At 43.5% G+C, this 15360-nt stretch overlaps 1 protein-coding gene across 2 annotated transcripts in view; it reads left to right on the top strand.

The window, feature by feature from the left end:
• Plxnc1 (plexin C1) overlaps nucleotides 1–15360 on the top strand; it is a 144163-nt gene that overhangs the window by 76584 nt on the left and 52219 nt on the right. For both annotated transcript variants that reach the window (XM_051206264.1, XM_051206265.1), the window contains exons 10-11: nucleotides 10505–10644; nucleotides 13095–13274. In XM_051206264.1, the coding sequence (XP_051062221.1) occupies nucleotides 10505–10644; nucleotides 13095–13274 (320 nt within the window). The remainder of the gene's footprint in view (nucleotides 1–10504; nucleotides 10645–13094; nucleotides 13275–15360) is intronic.

Here is a 15360-nt window from a genome sequence, read left to right as displayed (position 1 = left end):
ACACTTTTTTTTTAAGTTCATTTTTAACCAAGTATCACATAATTGGCTCAATACATCAAAGGCTTCACATTCACGTAAAAGAAATTAAAACTATGTAATTATGAAAAATGACGCTGTTCCAGCAGAAGGAGAATCGCAAAGGTGACTTTGTGGCTCACTGGGGAAGTATAGCATACAGGGGCAAACCTCCGTTCAAACCAGATATTACGATTGCACTTGTGATTGGGGTTATGTGTGTGGGTAGGGGGTCTGTGCAAGATGTGCAACCTGGCCTTGTTTAAGCATTTTTCCACAATCAGCTATTGAACCCATCATTAATAATGCCAAAATAGAATGGCTGTAGAATGTGTGTCTCTCCTTCTTCTCAAAGTGGTGATTTCCCCTCCCCACCCCCTATGAAATGTTCCTGGAAACTACTTTTGTTTTCTTCATAGTTACAGCTGATCAACATATGTGTAAAAAGAAAGGCTGTGACCGTTCAAATATTTGTGAGCAGGACATGTGTGGCTGTTTAGGCCCTAGTGCAGTACTGGCTTCCTTCGGCTAACAGAGGTTCATTAAGTGTTTGCATGTGGTGACAAACACATATAAAGTGGACAAGTTCCCTCTCTCATTCGTGTCGGAGTCTGTCAGAAACAGACAAATTAAGAACAGCGTTGGAAGACATTCAGAAGGCCCAAGCTTTCTATTTCATGACTAATCAGTGCCCTGACTTAGCCATTTGCGGCTACTTAAGGTCAAGTGTCAATATAAATAAGTAGCACATTTTTAATCATTACTGAAAAGTTGATAGTAACTTTAGGTGAATTAAGTAACAGGCCTGTGAATCCAAATGGATTATGCAGTTAATTAAAGCATTCCAGAACCTTGGCGTGCCGATATCTCTGGCCTGTGAGTCTCTGAGGCTTAATTAGGTGATGGGCTGCTTCTCTGTTGTCAGTGGTTTGTGAAAACTAAGGCACAGTGGCAGGAGCTTGGATGGAGAACATAGAAGCTTTTTTTCTCTTAATTACACTTGCTGGTGGTCGTTTTCAATTTTGGTAAACGACACAGTCCATGAAGTTTACCATCTTTGCTATTTTTAGTGTACAATTCTGTAGTGTAAGTATTCCTTCATACTTCTTGTACAGCCCATCACCAGAGTACAGAAACTCGATACTCATTCAACAACTCTTCCCCCTCCTGGAACCCCTTTTGTCTCTTGTGCCTGTAAGACATATGTAGGCCCCTCATGTAGGTTTGCCTTTTGTGACTGGCCTACTTCACCCTCAAGGCTCATCCACGATGAAGCATGGATTGGCCTTTCTTTCCTTTATAAGAGTGGATAAAAGTCCAATATATATATACAGCACATTTTATTTATACTTTCTCCTACCCATGGGCTCTTGGTTTGCTTCTACAATTTAGGTAATATGACGAGTACTGTTAAAAAACACAGGCGAATGACTGCCTCTTAGAGCCGCTGTGTTTAAATCTTTTGTTCAATACCAAAAAGTTGAGGCTCTTGGGTCATGCTGCATTTTTTTTTTTTTTTTAAGAACCACCATGCTGTTTTCCATGGAGGTTTTGCCAGTTGCAGTGTCCATTAATAGCGCTCAAATTCTTGCTAACACTCTACCTTTTTTGTTTGGTTTGGTCATCACCAAACTCACAGGTGTGAGGTGTGATCTTAAGAGACTTTAACTTTCTTCTTTTTGTGATGTGTGACTCCTACACCTTTTTCCTTTGCTTGCTAGTTGCTAGTTGATGTCTTCTGCTAAACTCCTTTTCCATTGTTTTGATTGGTTAACTTATTTTTTGTCCACTGGACATAAGAACTATTTATGTTTTAGCCCTTTCTCCTTTTCTCTAGGTTACCTTTCAACCCTGTTGCGCACCTCTCTCTCTCTCTCTCTCTCTCTCTCTCTCTCTCTCTCTCTCTCTCTCTCTCTCTCTCTCTCTGTGTGTGTGTGTGTGTGTGTGTGTGTGTGTTTGTGTTTGTGTGTTTTGCTGGATCTCAAACCCAAAGCTTCACACATTACTACTCAAGCACTCTACATTAAGTTACATAGCTGGCCTCACTGTATTCTTTAATACATAGAATTTTTATTTCAGTGAAGTCCAATGTATCTCTTTTTTTTCTTGTTTCTTGTGCTTTGGGGGTCAGGCACAAGAACTTACTGCCAAAAACTAATGCTAGGATAGTTTTCACACGCCATCACTTCTTCTTGGGGTTTTAACTCATTTGTGCACACCTCGGCCAGTCCTTGAGTCCATGTTGTCTATGCAGTAAGGTGAGGTCCACTCATCCTTTTGTATGTGGGTGTTCAATTTTTCCAGCACCATCTCTTGGGCATCCTTTCCCTGGTTCAGTGGTTAGAACACCCTCCCTGACCATCATTTGGGCTTGTGTGTGAGGCTTTATTTCTGCCGGTCCTTTCCTCTTACATTGCTTTGTGTGTCTGTCTTCATGCCAGTACCATATTGCCCGATTCTTACAATTTTTTAGTATGTTTTGAAATCAGGAAGTATTGACGCTCTAGCGTCTTTCATCTCTTTAAGGGTTGTCTTATAAGAAAACAATACACAAAACTTGTACTCAGTTTCCTCTGGTAGTACCAACCCTGCAAGAGATAGCTGACGATCTCAGCCCTGCTAATGATTCTAAAAGTCAGGGTTTAGAGTGCTCATCACCACAAGACTCCCAGGCCCTTTTCTAGCCCCACCCACCGCCTCCTGCCTTCCACCCACCGGCTCTGGTGCCTCAAGCCACTCATGCGTACTCCATATCTGTAGTTTTGTCATTTCAGGAATTTTATGTAAATAGAATTGTCTAGATGTACCCTTTGGGAGATTAGTTTTTGAAATTACATTTATTTTTATGGACGCATGAAAACATAGAGTGTGCATATTAACGGGGTGCCATGCAATGCAATTATCTGGAAATTCAGCTGAGTTCTTGTTTGTAGCAAGAAGAGCCGTCCAGGCAGTGGCTTTTGCAAAGGTCTTACAGAGAGAAGGATGATGTAGTCACAGCATCTTGACTTCCTGTATGGTACCTTCGTGTACCTTCTAAACTGTGAATCTGTGGTTTTAAAAGTAGGGTCACCAAGAGAGAAGGGTGAGTCTGAAAACAGTCCAGCGCCTGGTTTGCCTTCTGTGCTTCTCTTTGGATTGCCCTTCTAAGTTTGAAGGAAGAGAGTTGATTGATGCCGAAACATTTACTTTAGATCTGTGACTCAGAACAGAATCTCAGGTTTGGTTGTTAGGGAATGATTTGCTGCTTGGCACAGGAGAGATTTCCTGTGCTCTGTGAAACACTGCTGTCTTTCACCAGCATGCCAATGTGAAACTTTCTGGTCTGCACTGCTGGTTCCCATGTCAGCTTTGCATGGTGAACCCAACTGTTCGAGCAGAGAAGCCACCGAGTCTGCTCACATCACCTAGGCATCAAATGCTTCCTGTGTACCGGGCACTGGGAAGGGAGCAGACACCATCTGAGCCGCTGAGAGGCTGAGCTGGAGTCAGTGATTCCAGCACGAAGTTATGGGGCATCTGTTAGGTGCTGTCATGCTGCATTACAGGGACAGCACGTGCAGGACACAAATAAATGAGAGTCAAGTCCCTCTCTGGCCATCAGTCCTAAAAATTCTATCCATGCCAACACACAGAACAATACAAGATTTAAATATCTACATGTATAAATAGATGTACACATGCATGTGTAATGTGCATACATAGATATATGCATGTATATATACGTATTAATATAGGGCAGAACCTGAAGTACAGAAAGTCTTCATCCTGCTGTTTTTCTAAGCCCAATGCCTGGTGGTCAAACACAATCAACATGGTTTGTTAGGTCTTTGATGGACAGATTGATTGATGGAAATGACACTTTAGCTCACCTTAGAGGGTCAAGAAACAGCTAGACAAAATAAGATAGAAGAGTGAATAGACTATGCGAAGTAACCGCCATACCTAAAGGTGTGGTTATAGCCAGAAAATTCAAGAAATCCTCATTAATTCAGTTTGTCTACACAGAAGAAGTAGGAAACAAGCAATCACATAGAAGGGTAAGTGAGTGTATGTGTTGGGAGGTAAAGCCCTTTGTGGGTTTTGTCTTGCTTCTTTAGCAGCAATAAAGAGCTATTCACTCCATCTATTTTAATGCATGTGTTTGATCATCTGAGAATGTGGTACTCATAGCTGAAGATTTCCTGGTTCAAACCCAGGACAGTTGTCCTCACATTCTCCTAGGACTGTCTTGATCCTGGGCATCCTGACCCAGAAACAGGAGTCTCATTTGTCAGGGGACTGAACCAGGGAAAAGCATGAGCTCAGTAGGGAAGGAAAGCCCATCTCATCTGGCCTAGAATGAGGATGGCTATCTTCCATAAAGGCCAATCCTAATCACTGTCTCTCCTAAAGCCATATGACTGTTGGTTCTGTTACCTGGCTGGGTGGCCACCTTTGCTTTCATTTCCTAAGCATCTTTTGTCTGGTGCCCTCACCTGCTGAGGGCAGATGCAGCTGCCCCTCCTGCTGGCAGAGAAGGCTCTGATGATCTATGGTGTGACATAGATGATTTTTGGTCATGGTTTCTTTTTGTTTTGGTTTTGGTTTGGTTTGGGGTTGGTTGGTTGTTGATTTATTCCAGACAGGGTCTCATCACGTAGCTCTGGCTGTCACTATGTAGACTAGGAACGCACTATGTAGTGTAGTTGAAATTTTTTTTGTGGAGGTGGGGGGGGGGCCTGCCAACCCGCTCCCAAATAAAGACACAGAGACTTATGATTCATTATGGATGCTGGGCCTTAGCTTAGGCTTGTCTTACTAGCTCTTTTAACTTAATTTAACCTGTTTCTACTCATCTACATTTACCTCAGGGCTTTTTTCCTACTTTCCTGCATCTTCCTTGTCTGTCTGTCTGTCTGGCCCCTGACAGCTCCGTGGTGTCTCCTTTTCTTTCTTCTTTCCTCCCTCCTGGTCTACATCCCTCATCCAAACCCCCTCCCTGCCCGGAAGTCCCACCTACACCTCCTTCCTCACTATTGGCCGTTCAGCTCTTTATTAGAGAGTGTTTGTTGGCAGGACCAACATTGACCCACAAGAAACTTGCACTGTCAAACTTAGGATGTTTTGGAGTGAGGAAGTGAGATTCTTTATCATCAAAGAGTTGAATATGCATAACAGGAAAAGAGATTAGAAAGAATGCCAGACTAGGCTAAGTAGAGTAGTGACATCTACTCTTCACCGGGCCCTTTCTGTGTCCTGGATTCAGTGTCTGTTCATTTAAGCTTCACAATACCATGTTTCACAGACAGAGACATTTTGCCTCAAAACCAAAATGTGGATAAGAAGTCTGAACCCAGAGTTTGCAATTTTAACCACTGCCCTCTTATACGGCCCAACTATAGCCAAGTGTTAAACCACCCACGTAATGTTGACACTAAGAGCCTCTCTAGAAGGGAGGAAACCCTCACAGATAGTGCAGTTTTCTCTCAGGGTTAGACTGTCACACTCTGTCCTATCTGTGGCCCAGCCTAAAAGGGAGCTTATTCTTGTGGAAGACGGAGGAGAAGGGCATCTCAGGGTGAGGTCTAAGAGAAAGCATGAGCCCCGGGAAGGTCAGGCATCTTCTTCAAGACAAGCAGAACAAAAAAGGCCCCAATGGGCCAGGGCGGCCCGAGGAGACTGGATCAAGAAGAAACCCAGGGTCAGGCTGAGTCTTGGCAGAGGGTTTGTTAGAAGCAGGGTTAAGCACTGTCCTCTCTGGTTTCAGCACTCTGGGCACTCAGGCCACTTCTTTGTGGTTACATTCAGGTTCAGTGGCCAAGAGTAACTTAGAAATGGCCTTGGTTGCTCCACTCTGGGCTGGGTCAGCCTAACCTGAGGAGTTGGTGCGCAGGTCACAGAATCAATCAAGTCTTGATCATACACAGGTACTCTGAAAGTTTCCCCATCTACATCCCGAGGCCTTGCTAACCTTTGGCAGTTCCCAGAACCTACTAGAAGCTACATCCCAAGTTTTCTGGAGCCTGTGCTGTGCCTGCTATGAAGGGGCATTTGCTTGGGGGACTGAGCATCAAATACATCATCTTGTTCATTGAACTCTCCCATTATTCTTTGATGGAATTGTAGTCTGTTCTTTTCTTTCCATATCTCATTCCCTTTTACTCTTTCCCGTCTCTACTGCTGGCCATCACTCTGCTCTCTTTATACATATTATTAATATGTTACATCCACCCTCTTCTCAGCCATTAGTGGAGATGTTAAATAAATCTAAACCAAGTACTCACCCATTGGGCCCAACAGGACACTTTCCTTTAATTAGTTGTATTACCTTTCATCTCTCTTATGTCCTTTGACTTCAGATTTCCTGCAGATTTTGAATCCATGTGACTTTTCATCCAGTCCTGTTTGAACTAATTTCATGAGTGAGAATCTGAGGGATGTTTTATCAAGTGTTGATTCAGGTCCAGACCAATAGAGAACTCCATTATATTCAGATTTTTCCCCCTAAAAGATTAATAGAGTACAGTTTGTTCTTAATAAACTGCACCTTCCTAATGCACCTCTTTCCAAGAGTCTTTCACCAATAGTGATAATTTCTCCACTAGTGTCATGGTAATTTTTAGCTGTGTTGGTGTCAGACTTCGTACGAGGTGCCTGTGCCATGAGAGTTCATCCTCAGATGTTTTTAAAGAGAACTGTTGGGGACAGATTATACACTTTCCAACAACTTAGCTTTTGAGAAATAAAAATGAGCAGGTATTCTACAAGCCGCCTAATTAAGTAGTTTCCAATGAACTTTCTTATTAGGAAACAACGAGAAACCCGAGCTTATTTTTTATGAAATAATTTAAAATGTACCATCACTTAAAAATAGCCCCTGTCTGTAAAATGGAACAGGAAATGGGCCTTTCTGAGGTTAATTGGTAAAGGATGCTAGGCTGTGGCGCTTACAATCAACTGTGTCTTGATTTGATGTCTGGAAGCCTTGGATATAGGATGGAGGAAGAGATGTCCTGGCTGTATCCAGCCCAATTATGGTTTTCAACTAAGCCTTCTGGGTGAGCTTGAGTGGTGGCTACATTATACCAGGTTGTGAATTAAAGTGCAAAATCAGATCTAAAGTGCTGAGGGTGAAAACTGTGGGAAAGGTTGTTCTTGGCCCTTTTGTGTTCATTGTATTTTTTAAAGTTATCCACGTGTGTGTGTGTGTGTGTGTGTGTGTGTGTGTGTGTGTGTGTGTATAAAATCTATGAACTGTTGCAGCCATGAAGTATAGCTTATAGCTTCTCTATCTTAAATTTAAAAACAGCAACACTGTCTTATGTATTTTCATTATCTGAGGGCTGGGGTTATCTTGGTAGCTTCTTAGCCTTCTAACTAAGATTAAGAAAAGTTCTCCAGGCAAACAAATGAGCTAATCTGACCCTTTTTGGAAACACACCGTGAACATCTGTTTCCACAAGACAGGCCAGGCCTGGACTCAGTCCTAAGTGACCAATGGAAACATTCTCTAAACAATAACAGTTTTCAAATGAAATCCTTTTGATGTAGGAGGGTTGTATCTACTCAAGAGGAAATAAGAAGTTTAGAAGACTTCATCCTCTGATATTTCTAGAGCCATTAAAAGAGCAGAATGCAACTGTCCTCCACAAGGCTCTTTATCTTCTACTACAAACTCAAAAGCAGCATGCCCTCAGCATGTTTCCCAGTTTTGCTTCGGCAAACAACCACAGTATAAGTACAAGAGACACCGGGAAAAAGAGCTGATTTGGATGTACATGTAGTGTTTATGATGGAAGAAAGTTATGAGCTGGGATCATAGCTCAGTGGGTAAAGCGCATGGAGTGTAAGCACGAGGACCTGAGTTCATATCCCCAGAGCCCATGAAAAGTTGCACGCAGGGGCATTTACCTGGAATTCCAGCACTCCCCATGTGAACTGGGAGGCGGAGTCAGGAGAGTCCTTAGAAGTATATGCAGCAGCAAGCGAGGGTGGAAGGTGGGGACTGACAACCAAGGAGGTAGCTTTCTGACCTTGTAACACTCGAACACACCGGCATGCATGCGTGCACGCACACACATACGCACATGCATTCACGCACAAAGTTTAAAACCATTAAACACACGCACACATCTTGTATCTCTACGAAGACAGTGGTCCGCTGTAGAGCAGGGGTTATAAATTGTCTCCACAGCAGTGGTCCTCAGACATCCTTAATACTGCACCCTTTGGTGCAGTTACTCATGTTGTGGTGACCCCCAGCCAGAAAGTTATTTTCATTGTTACTTCATAAGTGTAATTCTGCTACTATTATGAATAGTGATGTAAATGGTCTTACACAATGCCTGTGAGTCACTCAGCCCCCAACAGGGTTGCGACTCACAGACTGAGAATCACCGGTCTACAAAGAACCAAGCAATGTGTGTTTTAGGCTGTGCAGGCTAAGTAGTTTCCGCTGTAGCTATTCAGTTATGGTAGAAGCAGCTGGAGAATCGTACACAACTTCTGGATATGACATGTGAACTTCGTGCGCTCGTTATGTGTTTGAGATTTTCTTCTTTTGACATTTTTTCCCCCATGGGACATCCAAAAACAGCAGATAGGATTTGAACCCTAGGCTGCAGTTGGCTAGCCCTTGATCTAGTCCTCACATTCTTCATGTCTACCCTCACCTTGCACCATCCTTAGGACTCTATAGTAAGTAGTTGATCATTTGGCTGTCACCTACAAAGCTACACAGTAAGCCTCCTTATACAACACACACTTGACATTTGTAAGGGATTTATCTTGAAGTCGTTGCTAATCCCCCCATCCCAAGTACCACTCCAGCAGATAATTCCCCCCCCCCATAAAATGCAGTCAAGTATAACAGAATAATTGAAGTGACCCTTTCAGGCTCTTAGTGACTCAATAAGTACAGGGCTAAGGTCCTTTTAAGGTGATTAAAATAAAGTCTGCCAGGGAAATCAATTCCCTGTCACATTACATCATCACCAATGTGGTGACATTAATGATGGATTTACCATAATCTGCAAAATCAATCCATAGTGATAAGGAGCGGTGCCTATTCAGCCATACTCAGCACCTGCCTTTGCCAAGGGAGCAGGTGAGATGTTTCAGTGGGAATGCTCAGTGCAGCCAGCAGAGCTGCTCCAAGGGGCTTTAGACTTCACAGCAGCAGGCCCAGCAGGGGGTCATGCAGGTGCTAATCATCACAGACCTAGACCAGTGACTCAGGGTCTTCCAGACAGACTTTAGGCTGCAAATGGCTGCTCTCAACATTTGTTCTTTGGCCCGGTGTGACATGATTCTTCTCTAGACTTTCAGGTCAGGTCACTTTCAAATGCTAAGAGTGTGACCATGCTAAGATCTGCTCCTTTATATTGGCTGGAATCTTGGACCGGGGAGGACCTGTAATAGAACAGCAAGTGATCAGGATGAAAGATGGTAGCATTTAAAGGAGAGATGTGTGCAGGATGAAAGATTTAAAGGAGAGATGTGTGAGGCCTCTGGATTGTTCGGTCTGGAAAATGGAACACGGAGGCTGGAAGGGATGGCTCAGTGGTTAAGAGTTCTTCTTGCTCTTCCAAAGGATGGGAGTTCAGTTCTCTGCAACGGTGTCAGGTGTCTCCCAACAACCTGTAACGGTGGCTCCAGGCAGCCCAACAGGCTCTTCTGGCCTCATGCATAGAAATGAAAACAAATCTTTAAGAGCAAATGATTCCTGCCATCTCTGGGTTTGTAGGGGAAATTAGTGAGACTTTGCAAAAGGCGTGAAGGAGACATAGGCCTGAATGAGAGGGACGGTAGATATTAGGTGTCTGTGTGGCACTCGGTCTCCAGTATCGGCCAGAGAGAGCAAGAGAGTGGGCCACACAGGGTATGGTAACTGCCAGTCACAGAGATCACATGGTTGTTCACAATGGTTTAGGCTTCTAACTTTTTAATACGGAGTGGCTCAACCAGTAGATTTCTTAAGACAGACACCACCACCACCACCACCACCACCACCACCCCATCGGAACAGTCTAATTGAAACAAACAGCAAATAGAAACTCCTTTATAGGGAATTAAATTGGTCTGGATTGGCATTTGTATCAACTGAATGATGAGTCTGGGGCTGGCTGGCCTCCTTGGGAAAGCGCCTTAACCCTCTCTGTACTTCACTCAAGGATCATGAGCCTCAGGACAGGGGAAGGCAGGGAGCTCTTCCTCAACTTGAGTGACAGCTCACTCCTCAGATAGAATGCCTGGGCTCTTCAACTGTCCTATGAGACAAAGACTAATTGGTTTGACCTCATGCTGTCATATGTTGAGAGACACGAACCTGCAGCCCTCTTCCTTGAATTCACTGATTTCATTAAACACTGCTTGTGCTTGCAGAATGGGATTTCCTAGTGAGTTCTTCGAATTGCAGCGCATCAACAGATGATTTGGGGGGGGGGAAGTAGGGGGACAGTGCCACTCCGTAGCTTTGATCTGCTGTTTTAATCTTTACTTCCGATAGGTCTTCTACATTAAGACCATTGAGCCACAGAAAATATCGACCTTAGGCAAAAGTAACGTGATAGTTACTGGGGCAAACTTCACCCAAGCGTCGAATATCACCATGATCCTGAGAGGAACCAGCACGTGTGACAAGGATGTGTGAGTCGATACGCCAATAATCGATCTTTGGTACAGTTAAAACCTATGCCAAAGCAATGTCAGGAGGCTTTGGAGCTTTCTGTAATCAAATGATAATTATAATAAGGCATGCATTTTTAACTATTCATTTGAAGTTCAGGTGGGAAACCCTGCCCTGTGTCACTTCTCCCTCTGGCAAATCTTAACCTACAGCAACTTCAGGGTATTGGCAGTGGGAGCCTTGACTGATTTTCAAAACAAAGTCAATTATATATAGGAAGGAACTGCCTTACAAATATGGATGGAAATTGATGGAGAGTTTCATGGAACCACTCTCAATATAAGAAGAAAATGGACGTAGAAATGCTTTCTTCTCTTGACTGCCTTGGTTTTCACTTCAGATAATTAAATTACTGGGGCATATATTAGTAGTTTTAAAAAATCCCAAATAAATACCAGGTGAATGTACCCCTTAAAGATAAACATATCTGATTTCTTTTAATCTCAACAATGAAAAAGTATTCAGTTTTTCATTAATATCCTTTGGAGAATTATTACACCTTCCCCAGGGGGGGAAATACTAGCACTATGTAATAGTAACACCATGACAGATAACTTTAGTTTTCTGCTTATTAACTTTTATAAGTTTGGGCCAATTTAAAGTTAAAAAAATGTTGCAATCTACATGAACCATAATATTGAGCTTATTTTCATCATGGAGATGCATTTAAGACAATCCGCTGAAGCGTGATGTTTTGGTTTTTAACTACCAAAACAAATTTGTACAGCACTCTAATCTGCCATGCTTATTTAGTGAACTCTCTGTTTTAATTCACGGGCTGCACATCACATGCTGTTACTGCAGTAAATCTGGGATACCCATGATATTGATGCGGAAAGGTGTCCATCACTGGCTTTCCTCTGTACCAGAGGGAATCAACACACATTAAAGCCTGTATCTATGCAACTTAGGTATCTTATGTGTGCCATTCATCCTGGCTAAATACCTTATTGCAAAAAATCTTTCATTTTATGTGGCACAGTCTATGACGTTAAACACCTGTGCACTCAATGAAAGGCATTCACCTCAATGCAAAAGGAGTCATTTTTGGAGCATTACCCTGTTTCTGGCTCTTTATGGTCTCATTTCCATTCTGAATGCATCGTGAGATGCCACAGTTATTAAATTAAATGACTAAGAGACCTTTCTGTGTATAGCATTCCACTAACCACATCTGCATGGTGAACCCAAGTTCATAGGCAGTGCACGTAACAATCCAGTCAGTCTTATACCTGAGCCCATGGTGATCCCAAACTCTTTTAACATGGACTTTTTAAGTGAATGACTACTTTTAGGGGGAGAGAGAGAGAGAGAGAGAGAGAGAGAGAGAGAGAGAGAGAGAGAGAGAGAGAGAGAGAGAAATGTAGTAGTGGAATGATCTCCATTCCTACCTTTTGCCTTCCAAAATTTATAAACAAATAGGGGATGAACTTCCTAGATCTTTGCTTTAAATAAATAGAAGCCTTAATATATCCGGGGCAGGGAACAAACAAACTGACTCCAGTGTCTTTCAAATTTGCTTTCTCCAAAAGTGTAGTCACGGCATTGGGGTTAACAATCACACACACAATACCCTTCCAGTAGTAAAATAACAGATTGTCCTGTAGCATCATTAGGCTGAGCAGGTGGTAAACACAACTTGGTCTGAATGTGGACACAAGAGTCACTGCAGGGCACAGAGGGAGTATCATGGACAGCTTTGCTTTGACTGTTGAGGGGCATCAATCCCAAGTCCTGAGTGTCGTTGGCCCCATGCACATTGATTCTGAGACTTTGGGGTTCCTGCAGCAGGCTCTCTGCTCTTGGAAGGGCAGAGCTGCCAGGTCTGTCTGGGATTTTACCTTCCCAGTGCTTGACTGAAACTACTTTAGAAAAAAGGCTTATTACGGAAATGTTAGCACATACAAAAGAAAGAAGCTCATAAATACACTTCTTTACAAACTTGAAAGTTGTGGATGCTCTCCCAATTTGTTGTATCTTTTCCTTCTATTTGTTTTTTCATGGGGACAGAGGGCATAGTGGCTAGAAAGTCTTAAAAGCGAATCCTGACACCATATCACTTCATGGATCCTTCAGTGTATGTCCAACAAGAGTAGTACCATGATGCCCCACAAAGTTAACCGCGGTTCCTTAACTTAGCACAATGCCATCCTTGCCCTGGCCCATTAGGACTTCTGAGAGCAAAGGTAATACTTCCTCATTTCCCACTTCCAAAGGGAATGCAGATCAAAGATAGACATGCACAAAAAAAGCCTGAGACTGGATTATTGCAGATGTTGATTTTGCAGCTGCTTGCAACTGTTCTGCTAATTCAGGGTCATCCTCGAGTGAAATTCATAGGTCACCTTAAGCAATCAACTGTGCTAAGTGTCTGTGTCATATGAGAGTTCCTTTTCTGACCCCTTTCTAGGATCCGGGTTAGCCACGTGCTAAATGACACACACATGAAATTCTCGCTTCCATCAAGCCGGAAAGAAATGAAAGGCGTTTGCATTCAGTTTGACGGTGGGACCTGCTCTTCTGCGGGGGCTTTGTCCTACATTGCTCTGCCACACTGTTCCCTGATAGTTCCTGCCACCACCTGGATCAGGTACTGCCTGGACCCACAAAGGGCTTCTCTTCTTCCCGAGGAGGGGGTCAGGTATAGAAGATCATGAGCATCACACAGATCCACCCCAGCCATGGTAGCCACACCTAAGTTTTCCTCTCGGTGTTCCTCCTAGAAGTTACTCCTGGGAAAATGCTCGCCATCTGACAAGCTGGTTGCTGTGTTGTCACTTAAGCCACTTAAGTGGAGTGAGCACTGTAGACATAGCCTGTTTTCATTTCCCTATGGCTACCAGGAAACTCGCATGTTTAATTCAACCGCAGTGACTGTTCCTAGCCCAGGCTGCCTGTGTGCCCTTCTGTACCAAGAGCCTCTCTTGCACATGGAGTTGGACTCTCTCTCTCTGTCTCATAGCTTTCATCTTCAGACTTTTGTAGTCAGCTGTTTTTGAATGCTTTGGGGGAAAAAATGGGGTCTGCAAGTAGCCTCCACATTTCAAAGATCCTCCTTGAGAGTTACAAATTCCAAAAGAATCTTTCAGATAGATCCAATATATTAATGGGGAAAAAAGTCTCTCCCTACTCAAATTTAATTCACATCCAGACTTCCAGAGACGAACCCCAAAGAGATTTTCTTCATCTCAACATGGCGTGAAGTTAATTTTCCAAGTACTCTCAAGATGTAACCTCTGACAGAGCATTGAGGGGGGAAAAATGAGAAGGAAAAAGAAAAAAAAATCCCTCATCTTAAGATGAGTGCTGGAGGTGGCTGTTTGCTGTTGGTTTAGTAAACTTCGATAATACAGAGCTCAGACAGGGCAGCTTAAACAGCATAGGCGATTTCCTTCGCGTCATGGAGCCGAGGGTCTCTAAGACGTGAGGAAGGTTAGCCCCTTCAAGGCCGCATCTCTGCTCTGTTTGCAGGCAGCCATCTTTCTCACCCTCCATCTAAGGCTGTGCCCTAGTCCTTTTCAGAACACTGTCAGTCCTATAAGATCAGGGTCCACCCCAACGAACGGCCTTATCTCCGGTCAAGAGATGTAGCTTAGTGGTAAAATACTGTGTAGCCTGTGTGAGGCCCAGTTCAATCCCTAATACCATCCCCATCTTCTCCCTACCTACAGCCTCTGAGCAGCCGGGGGCCAGGAGTTTCTCCACGAAAGCTTTGCAGCCTATTGGGGTGGAATAGGAAAGATGGGGGTTTCAAAAGCAAGGCTCTTGCATGCAACCCTCTACTCTGAGAGCAAGACCAAATATGCCCTATTATAAAAAAAAAAAAAAAGACCAGATGTGGCCCTTACCACATACCCATGGCATATCTACTGACCTGGTTAACTCTCACAGAACCCCCTAGAGAACAACCCCTTTGGCAGGGGTAAATGGAGGCATAGACACAGTTCAAACGATGGCTCTGCCCAGCTCTCTGACGGCTCTGCCCAGCTCTCTGATGGCTTCCACCTCAGCATCTGCTTCCTCCCTGTGCCACTGGTGTCCTAGCACGGCTGTGCTGAGCCTCAGCTACTCCTTGTCCTTGAACTTCTAACACTGAAATCAGGAGAATATGCTTTTCCGGTGATTGAGGCAGGTCGTAGGGCTACCTTGTGTCTCTCTGCTCTCTCTGCTCTGCATGTATCAGCCTGCTTTTGTCTATTTCCTGAATATCATCGGGTTTCTGCCGGTGCTGGATCTGACACGCTGGGGTTCCTGTCTGGTGACCTATGAGAATGGCCAGAGCTGTGGACAGTGGCCACTTAAATGCCATCTGGTGACACTGTGAATAGGTGAACCCACACAGTGTGGGTTTTGGTGAGATTTATGTCCCCTCCCCTTACACTGAGACACTGTATCTCAAACAAGGATTCAAACTTCTAATGTCACTTACCATTTTACCTTGTCCGACATGTTCCCCATCTCACTAAATAAAATATAATTGGTAGGCTGGAAGTTTGATCATGAAAATTGTTAGAGCGGATCATCTTCAGATAGATTAAACAGTAATCAAATGAAATTTTGTTCCATGAAATGCTTTTAAGGTGTAGCGGATGATCTGGTTATATGTGGCGAAATAGCGCAAAAAAGCTCAAATTCTATTCAAGAATTTGGGCATTTTCCCAGAATTAAAATAGGCT

The sequence above is a fragment of the Phodopus roborovskii genome, unplaced genomic scaffold (assembly GCF_943737965.1).
Source record: "Phodopus roborovskii unplaced genomic scaffold, PHOROB, whole genome shotgun sequence".
Classification (NCBI taxonomy): domain Eukaryota; kingdom Metazoa; phylum Chordata; class Mammalia; order Rodentia; family Cricetidae; genus Phodopus; species Phodopus roborovskii.
This window is presented reverse-complemented; position numbering and strand designations above follow the sequence as displayed.